The following is a 22,627-nucleotide window of genomic DNA, read 5'->3' on the forward strand; positions in this document are numbered from 1 at the left end:
ACCACATGCGGAACGGTGTAAACGCACCCCCCAAAAGAAATTCATGAAATGCTGGTTTTTGTTCATTCTGTGTCCCAAAAATCGGAATAAAAAGCGATCAAAAAATGTCACATGCCCGAAAATGATACCAATAAAAACGTCAACTCGTCCCGGACAAAATAAGACCTCACATGACTCGGTGGGTCAAAATGCGGAAAAATTATAGCTCTCAATATGTGGTGATGCAAAAACTATTTTTACAATAAAAAGTGTCTTTTAGCATGCAACAGCTGCCAAACATAAAAACCCACCATAAATAGTAAATCAAACCCCCATTTATCACCCCCTTAGTTAGGAAAAAATAATAAAATTAAAAAATAATGTATTTATTTCCAATTTCCCATTAGGGTTAGGGCTAGGGTTAGAGTTAGGGCTAGGCTAGGTTTAGGGCTAGGGTTAGGGCTGAGATTAGGGTTAGGGGTGTGTTGGGGTTAGGGTTGGAGTTATAATTGGGGGGTTTCCACTGTTTATGCACATCAGGTGCTCTCCAAACGCAACATGGCGTCTGATCTCAATTCCAGCCAATTCTGCGTTGAAAAAGTCAAACGGTGCTCCTTCCCTTCCAAGCTCTGCCATGCGCCCAAACAGTGGTTTACCCCCACATATGGGGTATCAGCCTACTCAGGACAAATTGTACAACAAGTTTTGGGGTCCAATTTCTCCTGTTACCCTTGGGAAAATAAAAAATTGGGGGCAAAAATATCATTTTTGTGGAAAAAAAATATATTTTTATTTTTATGGCTCTACGTTATAAACTTCTGTGAACCACTTGGGGGTTTAAAGTGCTCCAGCCACACATCTAAATAAGTTCCTTGGGGGGTCTAGTTTCCAAAATGGGGTCCCTTGTGGGGGTTTCAACAGATTAGGCACATCAGAGGCTCTCCAAACGCGACATGACACCCGCAGACCATTCCATCAAAGTCTGCATTCCAAAACGTCACTGCTTCCCTTCCGAGCCCTGACGTGTGCCCATACAGTAGTTTTCTCCCACATATGGGGTATCAGCGTACTCAGGACAAATTGGAAAACCACTTTTGGGGTCCAATTTCTCCTCTTACCCTTGGGAAAATAAAAAAATTGGGGACTAAAAGATCATATTTGTGGAAAAAAATATGATTTTTTTATTTTCACGACCGAGCGTTATAAACTTCTGTGAAGCACTTGGGGGTTCAAAGTGCTCATCACACATCTAGATAAGTTCCAAAGGGGGGTTTAGTTTCCAAAATGGTGTCATTTGTGGGGGGTTTCCACTGTTTTGGCACATCAGGGGCTTTCCAAATGCGACATGGCGTCCGATCTCAATTCCAGCCAAAAAGGTCAAATGGCGCTGCTTCCCTTCCGAGCTCTGCCATGCGCCCAAATAGTGGTTTACCCCCACATGTGGGGTATCAGCTTACTCAGGACAAATTGAACAATAACTTTTGGGTCCTGTTACCCTTGGGAAAATAAAAATTGGGGGTGAAAAGATCATTTTTGTAGAAAAAATATGATTTTTTAATTGTACGGCTGTACGTTATAAACTTCTGTGAAGCCCTTGGGGGTTCAAAGTGCTCGCCACATATCTAGATAAGTTCCTTGGGGGATCTAGTTTCCAAAATGGGATCACTTGTGGGGGGTTTCCACTGTTTAGGTACATCAGGAGCTCTCCAAACGTGACATGGCGTCCGATCTGAATTCCAGCCAATTTTGCAGTGAAAAAGTCAAACTGCGCTCCTTCCCTTCTGAGCTCTGCCATGCGCCGAAACAGTGGATTCCCCCCACATATCAGATATCAGTGTACTCAAGACAAATTGCACAATAACTTTTGCAGTCCAATTTATCCTGTTACCCTTGGTAAAATAAAAAAATTGGACCTGAAGTAATTTTTTTTGTGAAAAAAAGTTAAATGTTCACTTTTTTTAATCATTCAAAAAAATTCCTGTGAAGCACCTGAAGGGTTAATAAACTTCTTGAATCTGGTTTTAAGTGCCTTGAGGTGTGCAGTTTTTAGAATGGTGTCACTTTTGGGTATTTTCTATCATATAGACCCCTCAAAGTGACTTCAATTGTGATGTGGTCCCTAAAAATAAAATGGTGTAAAAATGAGAAATCGCTGGTCAACTTTTAACCCTTATAACTTCCTAACAAAAATAAAATTTTGGTTCCCAAATTGTGCTGATGTAAAGTAAACATGTGGGAAATGTTACTTATTAATTTTTTTGTGTGCCATATCTCTGTGATTTAAGAGCATAAAAATTCAAAGTTGGAAAATTGTGAAATTTTCAAAATTTTCGCCAAATTTCCTTTTTTTTCAAATAAACGCAAGTTATATGGATGAAATTTTACCAGTAACATGAAGTACAATATGTCACGAGAAAACAGTGTCAGAATCACCGGGATCCATGGAAGCGTTCCAGAGTTATTACCTCATAAAGGGACAGTGGTCAGAATTGTAAAAATTGGCCCGTCATGAACGTGCAAACCACCCTTGGGGGTAAAGGGGTTAAAAAAAAATTGCGCCATTTTCTGATACCTGTAGCGTCTCCATTTTCCGTGATCTCGGGTTGGGTGAGGGCTTATTTTTGTGTGCTGAGTTAACATTTTTAGTGATACCATTTTGGTGCAGATATGATCTTTTGATCGCCCGTTATTGCATTTTAACGCAATGTCGCCACGACCAAAAAAACCTAATTCTGGTGTTTTGACTTTTTTTCTTGCTATGCCTTTCAGGTTAATCCTTTTCCTTTATTGATAGATTGGGCGATTCTGAAAGCGGCGATACCAAATATGTGAATGTTTGATTTTATTTTCATTGTTTTATTGTGAATGGGGCGAAAAGGTGTTGATTTGAACTTTTATATTTTTTTATTTTTTATGTATTTTTAAAAACATTTTTTTTTTACTTTTGGCGTACGTCAATAGTCTCCATGGGACACTAGAAGCTGCCACAACCTGACCGGATCTGCTACATAGAAGCAATGATCAGATCGCCTCTATGTAGTAGAATTGCTCACTTGCTTGAGTGCCGACCACTGGGTGGTGCTCACGGCAATCCAGTACTGACAACCATCGAGGTCTCCAAGAGACCTCTGGTTGTCATGCCAACACACCGGTGACCCACTGTTAGGCGTCAGGTTTCTGCATCTGCTCTGCAGGAATCCAGAGCCTCACATTCTGCAGTCTCCTGCTGTCTATCTACTGCAGAGGAGATTACTTTGCAGCAGATCGCTCCAGAGACTAAGTCCCACTGTTCTCCTACTTGGCATGCTGACGACGCGATCTCCCATTGGAGATTGGGAGTCATGTGCCCAGGTCCTGCTCCAGATCTCATTGGTCCATCTCGGAGATTTGGAAGCTTTCGGAAGATCCCGGCTATAGTACAGTCTCTAGTTGCTACTGTGTGAATGATGATGGATGTATGAACCTGCAAATGACTCATTAAGATCCCCTCCCTCTGATATTGCGAATGTGTACAGGGACTTAGATTAGAGTCAGCGCCAGCGCGTGGCAAGCCTCAAGCCACTACAGCATCATCCACAGTGCTAGCGTCCGACATTGCGCCTGCTTCCTTGCTTTGTCGACCAGCGGCAGTGTCCTACGCCGCGCTGCAGTTGCAGTCCTCTTTGGCGTTCGCAGTATTGGCACCGCACGCACAGAAGGTCTAGACGGACGCAGCTCCTGTGTCTCGGGTCCTGCTCCTGTGACCAGATACCGTGTGTGCATTTACCTGAGACCTGTGACACTAACAGGATCAGCCTTTTGTGTTTACCCCTGCTGACATCTCTGTGAGCAAACAGAGATTGCTTAGCGCACTTGGGTGACGTTCAACCCGTGTGTGCATTTCCGCCATATTGCTCGTCTGTCACTATATAGCAGCAGTTTAACACCTCTGCACTGTGGACCCTGAGCGGCGAACGCACTTTATTATTTATTTTTATTTAGTGCGTTCTGCCGTTCCTAACATTATACTAGCGCCAGGGTCTGGCTAGTAATGGCAGATCAGCAGCAACTCCTACAGTACATTCGGAAGTTAGAGGGCAGGTTGGCTACTCTTGAGGCTGCTATCTCAGCTGCAAAGTCTACTGAGGCTGCAATACAGGCAATTGCAGAGGCGGTTTCACGTATGTCCACGTCCTCTCCTGTGCCGTCAGTTTCCCGCCTCCCGTTGCCCGATAAATTTTCTGGCGATGGTGCCTCCTGTAGGGGTTTCGTGAGCCAGTGCTTTATCCAGCTGGAGTTACTGGCTGCGCGATTCCCTACGGAACGGGCTAAGGTGGGGTTTATTGTTTCCCTTCTGTCGGGCAGGGCATTGGAGTGGGCTACGCCACTATGGGAGCCGGTGGCCTTATTTCCAGCGCGATCGCCGGAAGCGCTTGTTAAATGCTCCTGTCAGAGTTCGACAGCGGCATTTAACGGTTTATTAGCTGCGGGTGGATCGCGATTCCACCCTCAGCTATTGAGGTCACATGTCAGCTGTTCAAAACAACTGACATGTCCCTGGAAAGATGTGGGTTCACCGCCAGAGCCCACATCAAAAGGAGGGAGTCCGACATTGGCATACTATTACGCCTGATGTCGGAAAGGAGTTAATAAATTGTTAATTTTTATAAGACTTTTGTGTGCACTCCGGTTGATTAATTTCAGAGTGTGTCTGTCTTATGTTTTCTCATTGTCTGGTCAGTCTTTTGTGTTGATATACACTTGTAATGATGTAGCAGAGTTCGTCGGTGCAGATGAACACTGCTACATCATTGCAAGTGTGTCTCCTGATGTAGCCTGGTTTGTGTCGCTATTTTATGAGACCTTTACCATTATTTCGTCAAGTGATTAAAAAATTATTGCCAATATGGCATGTTTCCATTTGTCTACAGGACCACCACTTGTCCACCTACTAATCCCGAGAATGAGGCTCTAATAAAACTTATTAGAATGAGGTGGCTACACAGGTGTAATGTGGCGCGGGAGTGGTAGCCATGGGCGAGTACTCATCTCCTGCACTCCAGCACGTTACATGAAGGTGGGGGTTCTGGCTGGGTGTGTGGACTTGTGCTGTGAGGGCATTACACCTGTGCAGGCAGCATTTAACCAATGTTACTGGTTTGCCAGAACCAGATGTTGGAACAGTTCAATGAAGGAGACTAATAGCTATATATATATAGTCAAAAATTAACTTTTTACTGAACAGGAACTTGGTATGGAATATATTCAAGAGATAGTGGGTAACAGCCTTATGAACATTTCCTTCATAACTCAAAGCATTTTCCATACACAGTTTCCTTCCTTCTATTCGCTGTTGTCCTCTTATCTTCACCTTTTCTCTTTACTTTTCTCTACAGTCCTCTGTTTCCACTGTTTTCTCACAATGTCACCTCAACCCAGCTTGACACTACAATCCTGCTTAGCAAGAGTCCTTTACCTGACCAGCGGTTCCGCATGTTCTTTCCCCTCAGAGTGCCAGTATAACCGGTACTCATCGTCTGTAATGCGGACGCTCTGGAACTCCCGCACAGGGCACTTTATTCGTCTCACATACTCAGTCCTGTCTAGGCTCGTTACGTTTATGAGTTTTAAACTCTGGGCCTTTTGTGCCAGGCGTCCTCTCTCAGGACTAGGGATGAGCGAGTAGTGAAATACTCGGACTCGCTGTACACCCGATGAAAAATAAAATTGTTGGTATTTTCAAGCTTCTTTTATCAAACACTCTGTGAAATAATGGACAGTACACTGATGGCATCTGAGTGCTGTACAATTTCTTCAGGAACCTATAGACAGGATTTTGATCTAAGACATGGATCAATATCAGACATGTCTCCATAATGTCCCATTCAGTCTGCAAAAAATACACTGACATGTGAACAGCTCCATAGACCACACCTAGAACTCTTATGAGAAAAACTGACATTTGAATTAGCCTTTTATTAATCTCACTTATTATATATACACTATATACTTATTAATTCCACAGTGCTTTACAGACATCATCACTGTCCCTATTGGGGCTCAAAGACTAGGAGAACATACAAACTATTTGCAGATATTGTCTTTGGTGGGAATTGAACCCAGGACTCCAGCTCTGCAGTGCTTACCACTGAGCTACCATACTGCCTCAGTGAGGGTGGTGCCAGTCATCTGGCCATGACTAAATTCAGGGATTATAAAGGTATGATTTGCATAGGGGCTGTATCTCTTCCTTTAACTGCAGCTTATTAATAGATCTTCAATTGTTAGTTTAAAGTGGATCTGACCCCAGATTTTTACAATACAAACTAAAGATTTTAAATTGATATCTTAGACCTGATGAGTCCAGCACATTACGTATAATAGTTTTTGAAAGTTTAAAATCAATGTTCATAAATGTGACATTGCCCTCTCCGTGGGTGGCACCATAATAACACCCCGGCAGCAGGCGCGCTGTCTGGGTGTTATGTTTGACACCAATCTCTCCTTCACATCCCATATACAATCTCTTGCCCGCTCTTGCTGCTTACACCTAAAGAACATCTCTAGAACCCGCCCTTTTCTCACCATGGAAACAATAAAAACCCTCACTGTTGCATTGATCCACTCCCGCCTGGAATACTGCAACGCTCTATTAATTGGCCTCCCTGTTACTCGACTTTCCCCTCTCCAGGCCATACTTAATGCAGCAGCCAGAGTCATCTGTCTGGCTAACCAGTACTCGGACATGTCCGCTCTTCGCCAATCGTTACACTGGCTGCCCATTCATTATAGGACCCAATTCAAAGTACTGTTCTCACCCACAAAGCTCTCCACAGTGCAGCACCCCCCCTACATCACCTCCCTTATTTTTGTCTATTGGCCTAACCGACCGCTGCGCTCTGCAAACAACTTTCGACTAACCTCTGCACTAATCCATACCTCCCGCTCCCGACTCCAAGACTTCTCCCGTGCTGCGCCAGTCCTCTGGAATGCTCTACCCCAAGAAATTAGGACTATCCACAATTTGCATAGTTTTAGGCGCGCCCTCAAAACCCACTTATTCAGAGCGGCTTATTGCGATCCCTAATCAAAGTCATTTTTTGTGTAAGTGTGCGTGTGTAGCCCATTCACTATCTCCATCTATCCCTCCCTCAAGATAGCTGGACCATCATTGTACATATACCATTGTAAATACACACCTGTACTCTGTATCTTTCTCACCTCATTGTAGATTGTAAGCTCTCACGAGCAGGGTCGTCTTATTTTGCTTTAATGATTGTATTGTTAACGTTGTTACCTATGACTGTTGTGTTTTGAAACTGTTAAACCGTACATCTGCGGAATATGTTGGCGCTATAGAAATAAAGATTATTATTATTAATAATATCTACACATCCAGTCTACCCACAGTTCTTCAGTGTCTCTCCTCCATGCTGAAATCTCACTCTGCTCAGTACAGGCTGCAGCTGCCCGTCATGCTGGAAGGGCAGAGATTTAATACATTTGGATTTATGATTTCTTCACCTCTGTAACTGGATTCATAAAATGCTCATTTTAATATCAAGAATATATTGTTCTTCTTATCATTCTTACATTGGTTTTCAAGTTACTAAAAGCTGTCATACACATTAAATGGCTGTCCATCGTTCAGCCAGCAGCCATCTCAGTCTGCAAGCTCTTTCACAGGAGCGCTCTTTTTCCCGAGCTCTCTTGTGTTCTTCGTGAGAAACTCATGAACTGACATGTCTTATCTCTGGGAGACAGTACAAAATCGAACATACTGGATCAATGTTTCCCATAACAATAAATTGTCTAGGGCCCCATACACATTAGACTGTCAGTTGATATCAGTGGGCGGTATCAACCTTAGTCTAATGTGTATGACAGGGTTTAGTCTCATTAAGTCCAAGAGAGCTAATTAATAATACTGTTACAGTTTATATTGTGAACTCTGGTGACATATCTACTTCAACTTTCCATGGATAAAGTATACCATCCTGATAGATACGTACTAATTTATATAGTACCAATATCACTGTTTGTACTCAATATTTACAAACATACAGAGGTTGCACAAAATAATGGAAACACCTAACGTTTTGGCATCATAATCTTCGAACATGTTATAAACATGCAAACCGTGACATATGGTAATGTTTTGTAGTTGATTATTTGTGTTATGTGATGTGTATGTAAATTAACTGTTTTGCAGAATTGTAAGAAGATTGATGAGAACCTGATACCAATGGCAGACCTCTCGGATTTTCAAAGAGGCCAAATTGTTGGTGCTTGTATGGCAGGCGCTAGTGTAACAGAAAGTTCCCTAATGCTTGGCGTGTCAAGAGGTACTGTCTCCAAAGTAATGACTGCGTTTGAAAGAGAAGGAAAAATGTCCGCAGCAAAGCACAGGTTCGGCCGAAAGTTGAAGTTGACTGAGAGAGATCGTCGGACTCTAAAGCGAATTGTGAGAGAGGATCGCAAGACCACGGCTCCGAAAATCACTGCTGAGCTCAATGAACACCTACAGAACCCAGTTTCCACAAAAACTGTTCGTCGGGAGCTGCACAAATCTGGATTCCACGGAAGAGCTGCAATTCGAAAACCGCTGCTCTCAATGACAAATGTTTCCAAGCGTTTCGAGTGGTGTAGAAACCTCCAGAATTGGTCCCTCGAGCAGTGGAAACATGTGATATTCGAGGACGAATCATCGTTTACCCTATTTCTGACCTCCGGCCGAGTGTACGTTTGGAGACAGCCGAAAGAAGCATTCCATCCAGACTGCCTTCTCCCAAGCGTAAAACATGGCGGATGCTCTGTGATGATCTGGGGTGCTATTTCGTGGAGATCCGCCGGGCCAATGATATCCCTTCATGGAAGAATTAACAGCCGCGATTATTTAGGCATTTTGGGCGACCAAGTGCATCCTATGGTTCAAGCACTGTTCCCCTCCATCTTTCAGGATGATAATGCACCAATTCATACAGCTAGAATCGCTAATGCATGGCACAAGGAACATTGTAATGAAGTGGAGCATCTCATCTGGCCCCCACAATCCCCAGACCTCAACATTATTGAGCATTTATGGTCGATTTTAGAGATTCAAGTTAGACGTCAATTTCCGCCGCCATCGTCGCTCAAAGAACTGGAGGGTGTTTTAACTGAAGAATGGGCTATAATTCCTTTGGAAACAATTCACACCTTGTATGAATCCATACCTCGGAGAATTGAGGCTGTGATCGCTGCAAAAGGTGGACCTACACCATATTAAACTAACTTTTGTTGATGTTTCCAGGTGTTTCCATTATTTTGTCCAACCCCTGTATACTTCAGAACATATACCTATCTGTACTGGTAATACTGATTTTACATCTTTTTTTTTACAAAAAATATTTCATAGTGCATTTCTGATATGTAGTCCTATCCGCCGGTCTGTATCTCATACAAATATTTGTGTGTAAGATACATTTTACAGTTGTGTTTATGACCCTTGAAAGTTACTTCTGCTCAATTAATCAATAAGGCATAACCTCATACTATAAAGCTATTCTGAGCCGAAGGAAGGTCTGTAAAGACATAACATTTTGCTCCCCGACAATCCACATAAATCTTTGTTATCTTCTTTTTTATATTTTTTTGCTTGTTCAGCCATGAGTTGTGTCAGTAACATTTTCTGTACATACATAGAGGATATGCAGCTGAAAATGCTCTTTTTGATATGTCATGGGTAGTTCTCTGAAGCTCATCTTTGTGGAATCATTAAGCTTGGGTCATCACAGATTACACAGCCAAAAGGACTGCGGCAATCTATAGGACAATACATCGAATTTCCTTTGCCTAGAAGATTGCGTCAGAAGTTCTTCAATGATCGCAGTCTCTGAGTAGTACAATAGGGCGTTTGATCCCAGACATTGGTAACAGAAACCACTAATGTCATTTATTTGCAACATGTATCAATATTCTTTTTGGGCACCTTCTTCGGCAGTGAATTTTAAGTGAAATTTTAATAGTTAATAACATTTCATAAAGTAATAGGCTCAGGAAACTTAAAGATATTTGCTAGTATTTCTGTCAAAGAGGTTGGAAAACTTAAAACATTACATAGGTTAGACTTACAAAGTTAGATAGACACTCTTTGTAATTAGCTGACTGCAAGCAAAAAAAATTCACTATCAGTTATCATCGTTGACCGGCAGTCGTGCCTGGCCACTGCATGAACAATCTCGTTTTATATACAGGTTATTCAGTAGGATTACCGTCCGTGTAATATGTTGGTGACCTTTCGTAAGTATCTATTTCGTCTGGTTGACACGGGTTGGTTCCAATAGGTTCCAACGGGTTGGTTTCATAGTTTCATACTTTTTAAGGTTGAATGTAGACTTAAAGATATTGTCCACTACTTGGACAAATCCTTGGCCCCCCAATAAGATAAAAAGGTTTATACTCCCCTCTTATGCCAGCGCCGATCCCGCGGTGTCAACACTTGCTCTCCCCGGGGCTCATGTGCCGTTGTTATGATACATGACCTCAGCACCCAATCACCACTGACGTCACTGTCCCCGCCTTCAGACAAATCGAACATGGAGAAGAAGTTTTGGCTGCAGCTGCTCTCTGACTTCCTTGTCATGTTTCGGGGACAATGACTCCAGCGATGATTGGACACCTGGCACCATGTGTCATGCAGCCGCACGAAAGCCCCCGGACCAGGAGTGCTGGTATCGTGGGTGCTGCACCGGCACGGGAGGTGAGTATAGGCTTTTTCATTTTAATGAGGCCAAGCGTTGACTATGAGAAGGGGTTGTCCTAGTAGTGGACAACCCCTTAAAGTTCAACCTGTAGCCTGTCATGTTGGTACATATGCACTTATAGGGTATGTAGTAAGGGGATGTTTTCATTGGGCAACACTATTAAAAAAGTTGTCCAGAGATTAAAAATTATTTTTAATAAACTTAGAATGGTGTGCTTCCTGCTGATATAATGTGCCAACACAGGGACATGCGCCCACTGTGGCCATCCTAAACCTGCTCCAGCCAATGTTTTAGTCAGTAGTCCTTATGCATCTTTGCAAAATTGGGATTGGGAAACAATGGAGATTGATATGCCCCCATTTTTATTTTCTGTTATAGCATTCTGATCTGTTTTGAAAAATATTTTTCTTTGCCAGAAAACCCTTTAAAGTAAAACAGTAAGCGGACCATGCAGTTAACAGCATTTTATAGTAGTCTCCTATACTGCTGGAAGATACACTTGCGCTATGCAGTATTGTAATCAAGAGGTTTGATGGACAGCAATGTTATTGATGTGTAAAGAAATTGATTAAGGCTCTGTTCACATTAGCATTTTTTTTTCCGTTATTCTGATCCATCAGAGGAGAAGAAAAAAAGTAAAACATTAGGTTAAAGGATCCACTAATTTAAATGGGGTTTTAATTACACAAAATGTCATTTGTTTGCATTTGTTCTGTCTGCCATCGATTTTGTGAGATAAAAGGAGAGATACAGGGCGCATCCACTGTGTGAAATCCGTATAAAACAATTAAAATGGTGGAATAGTAAGGAAGGTGCTCACCTATTGGGGTTGTGAGGAAGTCACAACACCCATGAACGCTTAAGAAGCAGCAGCAAGTCTGCACAGGGTCCTAGGACAGAATTGCAGAAATGACGTGGAAGTGCAGTAAGGACTGCGCTTGCTTCTGGTAGAGTAAAGGGTTCTTTATTCAGCCAACGCGTTTCCTGAGCCTGCTGGCTCACTTCATCAGGGCAGATTACATTGGAAGACAGTGAAACATACTTATAGACAAAAAAGGCGCCAATACAGGGTCAAACAGAATCAGCAAAGGTCAAAAAAAAAACAAAAAAAAAAACAATGAAACTTTATTACAAGCATAAAAAACACAACAATAAGAGTATATATAGAAAAGAAAGAATAAAAATATGTAAAAGTACAAAAAATAAAATATAAAACAGAGTGCTATGGATCACGGGGTTAAAACATGGCTATAGTTAAAAAAGGTGAGTCCTCAAGGGGTATTAGAACCTGGCTCATAAAATGCAGATGGAAGGTATTAGTCTACTAGACCATAAAGTTGACCGTGGTGGTGTGAAGAGTAAATTGAGGGGTTGTTTGTCACTTTATTTAGGAAAAAAAAAAAAAAAAAACAATATAAGCAAAGGTCAAAAATGGTAAAGAATAAAAACAATGAAATTACAAAAATAGAAAACACAACAATAAGAGTCTATATAGAAAAGAAAAAATAAAATTATGTAAAAGTACAAAAAATATGAAACAGAATGCTAAGGATCACGAGGTTGAAACATGGCTATAGTTAAAAAAGGTGAGTCCTCAAGGGGTATTAGAACCTGGCTCATGAAGTGCAAGTACAGACTATAAACTGCAGATGTAAGGTATTAGGCCACTAGACCATTAAGCTTGACTGTAATGGTGTGAAGAATAAATCTTTTCCCCCTCTTCTATCAAATAAAAGCATCATTGATAATATTGAGGCCATAGGGACCAATTGTCTTTAATTTATAAATCCAATAGACCTCTTTTCTATTCAGTGCTTGGGTTCTATTGGAAATGTGTTCAGGGATGTGTTCTATAGGAAAAATGATAGCTTTAGAAAAATCTCTTTGGTGAAATAAATCAAAGTGACGTGACAAACCGTGTTTTTGATACCCAGTTTTAGTGTTGTGTCTATGAGAATTCATTCTACAGTGAAGGGGTTGTGTGGTTCTGCCAACATACAATTTAGGACAAGGACAAAGGATGACATAGATGACAAAGGAAGACACACAGGACAGGTGGTTAGTGATGGTGAATTTTTCTGAGGTGAATGGATGTGAAAAGATGAATGTATTATGAGCAATATTACTGCATAAGCTGCACCTGGGTTTCAGGCATCTGAAAATGCCTGGTGTCAAGCCAGTGCAGTTATCAGGAGTACACTGGGTCAATCTGCTAGGGGCCAGATGGTTTTTTAGTGATCTGGCCTTCCTAAAAGTGACAGTAGGTCTATCAGGCAGAACTTTATTGAGTATTGGATCTTTTTTGACAATATACTAAAGGTCACCTAACATATTTTTTATCTCTTTATGTTGGGAGTTATAAGTAGTGATGAAGTTGGCCTGATAGTTATCATGTGCATCCTTTTCTTTAGATCTCTCACTTAAAAGAGTTTGCTGATTAAAATTTTTAAAAACATTATTAAAAGTAGAATGAACCAATTGGGAGGGGTATTTTTGAGCAAGGAATCTTCCCTTGAGGACCTCAGCTTGATTATTAAAATCCTCGTCCTCTGTGCAATTCTTTCGGATTCTCTGAAATTGATTATGAGGGATGTTAAAAAGCCATTTGGAATAGTGGCTACTCTTAAAATGGACATAACTATTGGAGTCAACTTTCTTAAAAAAGGTTTTAGTATGAATTTTGGAATTTTTTATAAAAAAAGTGATATCAAGAAAGTCCATCTGGGTATTACTAATGTGGGGGGTAAATTCCAAACCCCATGTGTTATTTTGTATAGAAGAAATAAAAGCATCAACTGAAACGTGACCGGTGTCCAGGATTAAGAATAAATCATCAATGTATCTTCTATATATTTTTTTTTTTTTCCTAAATAAAGTGACAAACAACCCCTCAATTTACTCTTCACACCGCCACGGTCAACTTTATGGTCTAGTGGACTAAAGGGTATGTCACACTAAGAGATATCGCTAGCAATATCGCTATAACTAGTGACGTTATAGCGATATTGCTAGCGATATCTCTGTGTCTGATACTTACCAGCGACCGGCTCCCCCGCTGCTTATCGCTGATCGCGCGAGAACGTTCAGGACTGTTTCTCGTCGTCAGCTTCCTGTGGCGCTTCCTGCTGTGAAGACAAGCTACGCGTGGAGCCGGGCGGGAGGACGCAGGATCGCCTAGTGTGACAGGTAAGTAGCGATCCCCGTCCCCAGCGATGTCGCTAGTGAGATCTGCCTGTGTGGCAGCTCACTAGCGACCACTTAGCGATGTACCAGCGATCCTGACCGCGTCATATCGCTGGTACATCGCTAAGTGTGACAGTACCTTAATACCTTCCATCTTCATTTTATGAGCCAGGTTCTAATACCCCTTGAGGACTCACCTTTTTTAACTATAGCCATGTTTTAACCCCGTGATCCATAGCACTCTGTTTTATATTTTATTTTTTGTACTTTTACATATTTTTATTCTTTCTTTTCTATATATACTCTTATTGTTGTGTTTTTTATGCTTGTAATAAAGTTTCATTGTTTTTTTTGTTTTTTTTTGTTTTTTTTTGACCTTTGATGATTCTGTTTGACCCTGTATTGGCGCCTTTTTTGTCTATAAGTATGTTTCACTGTCTTCCAATGTAATCTGCCCTGATGAAGTGAGCCAGCAGGCTCAGGAAACGCGTTGGCTGAATAAAGAACCCTTTACTCTACCAGAATCAAGCGCAGTCCTTATTGCACTTCCACGTCATTTCATCGATTTTGTGGCCAGAGAAAAGAACATGGTCTGTAAAACTTTTATTTTCCACGTAAAAATATATATAGCAGACAGATGGGACACTTAAGGTTTTTTTTTACATTTATTAAAGATAGGAAACACATCATAACAAATCCTTCTGTTTAAATGATCCGTTTTTAAATACTATGCATGCAAAGAAAACTAGAGGTGTTCAGAGACCTCTCCAGCAAAAACGGATCAATTAAAAACAGGAAAAAAACAAATACAAAGGACAAAGTTTCCATTTTTTTTTTTACAGATCCATCAAATGGATCTGTTTTAAAAAAAAATGTACCGTAAGCTTTGTCTTCACTTTCTGTCTGGGGTTTGGTTCTATTTCTCTGTTTGTTTCTTTAACTGGATTAATAATAAGTGGATCTAAAGTGCTAGTGTGAATGCTAAAGAGATTGTCCGACACCTGGCACCTCCGCCGATCAGCTGTTATCAGTGGCAGTGGCTGCCGGCCGGAAGTACTCATTTGCCAAGCAGCTTTGTCTTCTGGTAATGGTCGAGGCTTGGAACTGTACATCTGCCTCGTATTCAAAGCAATGGAAGGTGGATGTGAAGTACACTGAGGGGCCACTATCAGAAGATGGCCAGCTCCACAAGTGAGTACCTCCGGACGCCGACACCGATAACAGCTGATCGGCGGGGGTGCTGGGTGATCAGACATTGATGACCTATCCTAAGGATAGGTTATCAATGTAAAAGTAGTGGACAACCTCTTTAAAGAGAACCTGTCATGGAGATTCTTTACTTCAAACTTATGAGATGTATGTATTTGACGCGTTCATGGTCATTAAATCCTTACCTTAATTGTAAAATGTTGTGCCGTTCTGAGAATTCTAGCATTGACATTGAATGCCAGTGAGCTGCAAGTGCTTCTGAGTGGGTCATTGCACTTTTAGCTTTCCTGCCCATCCTCTTTATTCCCCACCTACCACCCGCATCCTGTCTCTGACTGACTGGTCACTCTTGATTCAGTGACCTGCCTCCCTTGACCTGTCAAGCAGACACAGGAGGCAGGGTAATAAGGAGGGAGGGCATGAGAGCTGCAAGTGCAATGTCCCACCTAGATGTACTTGTAGCTCATTTACATATGATTTCATTGATGGATTTCTCAGGTAAGGCAAAACGGATAAGGATTTAATTCCCCAAAAAAAGCACCTGACAGGTAATACAATTGAGCTATTAAAAGTTTTCTTAAATAATGTGCATTTGTAATGTTATTAGTCCATAACAATTCAGATATCCATCAAGTATAATTAAATCTGTTCGCTCTGTAAATGCAACTTTACTGAAATGTTGTTGTGTATATAAAAAGGGACATTTCCAGGGAGACAGGATGTTTCCAATAAGTTTGCTAAGTTGGCAGATGAGGGGAGTGTTAGTGCAGGAGTAGCACTGCTGCAGCAAGGCATGTCCTCTGAAAGCCGGAGGAGTGTCTGCTCCAGTAAGGGGGGAAATAGGAGAGCAGGGCAGGCCAGACAGGTTCTGGTAGTGGGAGACTCAATTATTAGGGGAACAGATAGGGCAATCTGTCACAAAGACAGGGATCGTCGAACGGTGTGCTGCCTACCTGGCGCTCGAGTCCGACACATCGCTGATCGGGTTGACAGATTACTGGGAGGGGCTGGTAAGGATCCAGCGGTCATGGTGCACATTGGCACAAATGACAAAGTTAGAGGTAGGTGGAAGGTCCTTAAAGATGATTTCAGGGAATTAGGCTGTAAGCTTAAAGCAAGGACCTCCAAGGTGGTATTTTCGGAAATACTTCCTGTACCACGTGCCACGCCAGAGAGGCAACGGGAGATTAGGGAGGTTAATAAGTGGCTCAGAAATTGGTGTAGGAAGGAGGGGTTTGGGTTCCTGCAGAACTGGGCCGACTTCTCAGTTGGCTACAGGTTCTACGCTAGGGACGGGCTGCACCTCAATGGGGAGGGTGCAGCTGTGATGGGGAGAAAATGGCTAGAAGGTTGGAGGAGTGTTTAAACTAGGGACGGGGGGGAGGGTATTCCTTTTATAGGAGGGGAAGACAGTGCAGATAGAGACCTGGGCACAAATAATGACATTGGGGGTGGAGGTGGCATGGGGGGTGGGGTTAGAACAGTTAATAATTTAAGAAAGAATAGAGGTACAGAGAGATACATAAAGTGCATGCATACTAATGCCAGAAGTCTCGCCAACAAAATGGAGGAATTGGAGTTAATGTTGTTGGAACATAATTATGACATGGTGGGGATATCTGAGACATGGCTGGATGAGAGCCATGACTGGGCTGTTAATTTACAGGGCTATAGTCTGTTCAGAAATGACCGTACAAATAAGCGAGGGGGAGGCGTGTGTTTATATGTAAAATCATCCTTAAAACCTATCCTTCGTGATAATATATATGAATCTAATGAAAATGTAGAGTCCCTGTGGGTAGAGATAAGGGGAGGGGGGAAAAATAATAAATTACTGATAGGGGTTTGTTATAAGTCTCCAAAAATAACGGAAGCTACAGAGAATATCCTCATAAAGCAAATAGATGAAGCTGCGACTCAAGGAGAAGTCATTATTATGGGGGACTTCAACTACCCTGAAATACATTGGGGAACCGAAACCTGGAGTTCCAGCAAGGGTAATAGGTTTCTGACAACGATGAGAGACAATTACCTTTCACAACTGGTTCAGGACCCAGCAAGAGGGGGGGCACTGCTAGACCTAATATTAACCAACAGGCCAGACCGCATATCAAATGTAAGGGTTGGGGGTCACTTGGGTAACAGTGATCACAAATTAATAAGTTTTCATGTATCCTTTAATAAGATGTGTAGTAGAGGGGTTACAAGGACACTAAACTTCAGGAAAGCAAATTTCCAACGGATGAGAGATGATCTTGGTGCAATTAACTGGGACGATATCCTGAGACATAAAAATACACAAAGAAAATGGGAGACGTTTATTAGCATCCTGAATAGGACCTGTGCACAATATATACCGTATGGGAATAAACATGCGAGAAGTAGGAGGAAACCACTATGGCTAAATAGAACTGTAAGGGGCGCAATAAGAGATAAAAATAAAGCATTTAGAGAATTAAAGCAAGTAGGTAGTGATGAGGCATTAAATAAATACAGAAGATTAAATAAATTCTGTAAAAAGCAAATCAAGACAGCAAAGATTGAGACAGAGAGACTCATTGCCAGAGAAAGTAAAAATAATCCCAAAATATTCTTTAACTACATAAATAGTAAGAAGCTAAAAAATGATAGTGTTGGTCCCCTTAAAAATAGTCTGGGTGAAATGGTGGATGAAGATGAGGAAAAAGCCAATATGCTAAATTACTTTTTTTCAACAGTATTTACACAAGAAAATCCCATGACGGATAACATGATCAGGGATAAAAATTCTCCATTAAATGTCACCTGCTTAACCCAGCAGGAAGTACGGCGGCGTCTACAAATCACTAAAATTGACAAATCCCCGGGCCCGGATGGGATACACCCCCGAGTACTGCAGGAATTAAGCACAGTCATAGATAGACCACTATTTTTAATCTTTAAAGATTCCATAATAACAGGGTCTGTACCACAGGACTGGCGTATAGCAAATGTGGTGCCAATATTCAAAAAGGGGACAAAAACTGAACTTGGAAATTATAGGCCAATAAGTTTAACCTCAACTGTGGGTAAAATCCTGGATGGTTTTCTAAGAGATACTATACTGGAGTATCTGGAGAAGAATAACCTTATGACCCAATATCAACATGGGTTTACAAGAGACCGTTCCTGTCAGACTAATCTGATAAGCTTTTATGAAGAGGTAAGTTCCGGACTGGACCAAGGGAATGCAGTGGACGTGGTGTACATGGACTTTTCAAAAGCTTTTGATACGGTGCCACACAAAAGGTTGATACATAAAATGAGAACAATGGGGATAGGGGAAAATATGTGTAGGTGGGTTAAGAGCTGGCTCAGGGATAGGAAACAAAGGGTGGTTATTAATGGAGCACACTCGGACTGGGTCACGGTTAGCAGTGGGGTACCACAGGGGTCAGTTTTGGGCCCGCTTCTTTTTAACATATTTATTAATGACCTTGTAGGGGGCATAGAGAGTAGAATTTCAATATTTGCAGATGACACTAAACTCTGCAGGGTAATTAATACAGAGGAGGACAATTTTATATTACAGGAGTATTTATGTAAACTAGAAGCTTGGGCTGATAAATGGCAAATGAGCTTTAATGGGGATAAATGTAAGGTCATGCACTTGGGTAGAACGAACAAGTTGTATAATTATGTGCTTAATTGTAAAACACTGGGCAAAACAGTCACTGAAAAAGACCTGGGTGTATGGGTGGACGACAAACTCACATTTAGTGGCCAGAGTCAAGCAGCTGCTGCAAAGGCAAATAAAATAATGGGATGCATTAAAAGAGGCATAGATGCTCATGAGGAGAACATAATTTTACCTCTATATAAGTCACTAGTGCGACCACACTTAGAATACTGTGTACAGTTCTGGTCTCCGGTGTATAAGAAAGACATAGCTGAACTGGAGCGGGTGCAGAGAAGAGCGACCAAGGTTATTAGGGAACTAGGGGGTCTGCAATACCAAGACAGGTTATTACACTTGGGGTTATTTAGTTTGGAGAATCGAAGGCTTAGGGGTGATCTTATTACAATGTATAAATATATGTGGGGACAATACAAAGACCTTTCTAATGATCTTTTTACTCTTAGACCTGTGACGGGGACAAGGGGGCATCCTCTACGTCTGGAGGAAAGAAGGTTTAAGCATACTCACAGACGCGGATTCTTTACTGTAAGAGCAGTGAGACTATGGAACTCTCTGCCATATGATGTTGTAATGAGTGATTCACTACTAAAATTTAAGAAGGGACTGGATGCCGTTCTTGAAAAGTATAATATTACAGAGTATATACACTAGTCTCCTTAATATTGCGTTGATCCAGGGAGCTAGTCTGATTGCCGGATGTGGAGTCGGGAAGGAATTTTTTTCCCCAATGTGAAGCTTACTGTTGCCACATGGGGTTTTTTTTGCTTTCCTCTGGATCAACATGTTAGGGCAAGTTAGGATAGGATATGGGTTGAACTAGATGGACTTAAAGCCTCCCTTCAACCTTAATTACTATGTTACTATGTTACTATGTTACTATGTTTTTACATTCATTCGTACTCTGGAAACTATTCCTTAAATTAGTATTTAACTGCTGAAATCTCTGCAAATCAGTAAGCACAAAAGAACACACTGTGCACAGCTAAACCTGTTTCTACAAGCGCCATGAACTCTGCTGCCCCGGCAGCGGTAAGGTGGCCTTTTCTTATGTAAAAATACCATTGCCTATAGTGCGCTATTTATAGGGGAGGACAACAGGTTCATACTCTCCCTATCATAAGGATGGGGAGTTTTGATTTACCTGGGCAGGGTGGGAAATGCCTGGGAACAAATTTATAGCCAAAAAGCAGAAGTAGCCATATATCAGAGAAGGATTATTAACACCTCCAGAGCCAGGAACACTAGAAATGCAAGCTCCAGCCAGCAGTGTAATATCCCTTCTGCACAGCTGTTGGGTCAGGTCCATAAAACCTGGCACATGAGCCGAGTTTATGTATTTGGTTGAAATGTGATTAAGAGTAAGGAAAAAGCAGAGTACAAATGAAGAAGTAGTGCAGTATTATTGCCTCATAAAACCATTGGATCAGGAATGCCACAGCAAAGGGCAGTACAAGGGCAGGGCTAGGCTGGGTTTCCAGGCAGAAGAGCTTGCAGTCGATCATTTCCAATATGATCAGGTACGTAAAGCCTCGTTTTTCAGAGGCTCATCTCTATGATAAGAGATGCAGCAGATGCAGCCCTCCCACATGCTCGTGTTCGCTTCGTAGCCAAGCAGCCTGCACTTCTCTCTACTTCTTCCTATATTCCTAACTCTAATGCAGATTTATGGTCATCTATTGCTTCCACCATTCTGTGCAATGTCTTTTAATAAGCTATTTCTCGTATCATTATGGAACATAACTGGCACCTCTTTAAAATAATCCCCTTAACCCATGAACCTTCTTGGTGATGTTCTCCAGCTTTACTAGTTGTCTCATTAATGGGACCATTCCACTATTCTATGATTTCATTTCCAGTCCTCTTCCGTCTTCTTTCGATCTCTTGTTGCTTTACTCTCTCTTCCATTCACTCCCATTCCTCTCTCTCATGCTCTGCGTTTGCCTACCTCTTTTCTTCTATGAAATCTTTCTCACACTCAGATGTATCTCTCCTAGGTCTATCTTGTCATCATGAACAAGATGAAACATTTTACCCGGAGGTTCTCCCTCTCTGTTCCTCGAACAGAAACTATAGAAGAGTCCATCCCAGAATTCACAGAGCAATACAACCAGAAAAACAGTCAACATAGTGAAGGTGAGTGTCTTGAAACAAAAGGATTGAATATTGCATAAAGATCAATCAGGCGATGAATGTGTGGCAGTGGGTAGCTTGTATTGGTATGTGTAGGTTATATCTTGGCATGCCAAGTTTTTTTCCTTCTTTATATCGACTATATTTATGTATGTTGCCAACAGTTAAGTACTATCATACTATCGGTCAGCATGACACGGGTAGCACGGTGGCTCAGTGGATAGCACTGCAGCCTTGCAGCGCTGGAGTCCTGGGTTCGAATCCCACCAAGGACAACATATGTAAGGAGTTTGTATGTTCTCCCCGTGTTTGCGTGGGTTTCCTCCCACATTCCAAAGAAATACTGATAGGGAGTATAGATTGTGAGCCCCATCGGGGACAGTGATGATAATGTGTGCAAACTGTAAAGTGCTGCGGAATATGTTAGCGCTATATAAAAATAAAGATTATTATTATCAGTCTAATTTTGACTAAGGGGCAGCATAAAACTAGGCTAATCATATAAGCACATACTTGGACCTATTTAAAGGAGATTAAGTGCAATGTATCAGTATTTTTTGATAACACATAATAGCAGTCCTGTACAAAATGCTTCTACCACATTTTTTCCTTCCACTCATCTTTCCAGTAATATGATTGGATACAGCACTGTGTGAACAGCCAGCTTCTTTAGCAATGATCTTTTGTGGCTTACCCTTCTTGTGGAGTGTGTCAGTGACTGCCTTCTGGACATCTGTCAAGTCAGCAGTCTTCCCCATGATTGTGGAGCCTACTGAAACAGACTAAGGGAACTTTTTACATGCTTAGGAAGCCTTTGCAGATGTTTTTTTGTTAATTATTTTTATTTACTGAGATAATGACCTTTGGGTTTTCATTGGCTGTAAGCCATAATCATCAACATTAACAGAAATAAACACTTGAAATAGATCACTCTGTAATGACTCTATATAGTATATGAGTTTCACTTTTTGTATTGAAGAACAGAAATAAGTTATCTTTTTGATGATATTCTAATTTAGTGAGAAGCACTTGTATATAGATTGTAATCATGCCTTTTCTTGTGCCTCTATTGTATTTTTCATGTTGTTTCTTTATCCCAGGCAAAATACACCTATAAAATGTATATACATTCTGCTTGTACACCACCACCACCACCATTTTCCCTGTCTTCACCCAAAAATCTTTATCTACTCTACATGCCAGTGTTTCTTAGGAGGACTTTGTCCAATAAGGTCCTCTGATCCATTTAACATCATGTGACAAAGCTAAACATGGCATTCACATAGAAATATTATGGAGCAGAGGCCAACACAGACAGAAGAGGGGCCCTGTGCAAGAACAGCATATGGGCCTTTCGCAGCGCTGTAGTTCATCATAATGTACCCATTTATGCGTCTGTGATAGAAGCTGCTTTGGACGTAGAAGTGAGCCCCCTTATCTCTTGAGCCCCTCTGCGGCTGCACAATATGACCTGATGGCATGTCCGCCCTCGACCAGGACTTCGGCGTATAACCACCATTGGTGTGAATTACCATGCTATAATGATGAAGTTATGTAATTGATAATACCAATACTCTTCACCTAGTAGAAGAACTGTAGGGGAACAAAAACGCCACAAGACCATCGGGCGATACCCTTTTGCTTCCTCATGGCTGGAGGATGATCTCATCCAGGATTGACCTATTTGGACGTTAAAACGATAATAGTCTGCGCTGCTGTAATGAAGAATCCTTCGGGTCAAGAT

General features: G+C 41.5%; 1 protein-coding gene across 1 annotated transcript in view; it reads left to right on the forward strand.

Moving 5' to 3' along the window:
- CDK18 (cyclin dependent kinase 18) overlaps window positions 1-22,627 on the forward strand; it is a 260,183-nt gene that overhangs the window by 107,456 nt on the left and 130,100 nt on the right. The window contains exon 2 of the mRNA XM_073587216.1: window positions 20,748-20,886. Coding sequence (XP_073443317.1) covers window positions 20,763-20,886 — 124 coding nt within the window. The 5' untranslated portion in view covers window positions 20,748-20,762. The remainder of the gene's footprint in view (window positions 1-20,747; window positions 20,887-22,627) is intronic.

Source organism: Dendrobates tinctorius, unplaced genomic scaffold (genome assembly GCF_039654945.1).
Source record: "Dendrobates tinctorius isolate UK_male_01 unplaced genomic scaffold, ASM3965494v1 ptg000098l, whole genome shotgun sequence".
In the NCBI taxonomy this organism is placed as follows: Eukaryota; Metazoa; Chordata; class Amphibia; order Anura; family Dendrobatidae; genus Dendrobates; species Dendrobates tinctorius.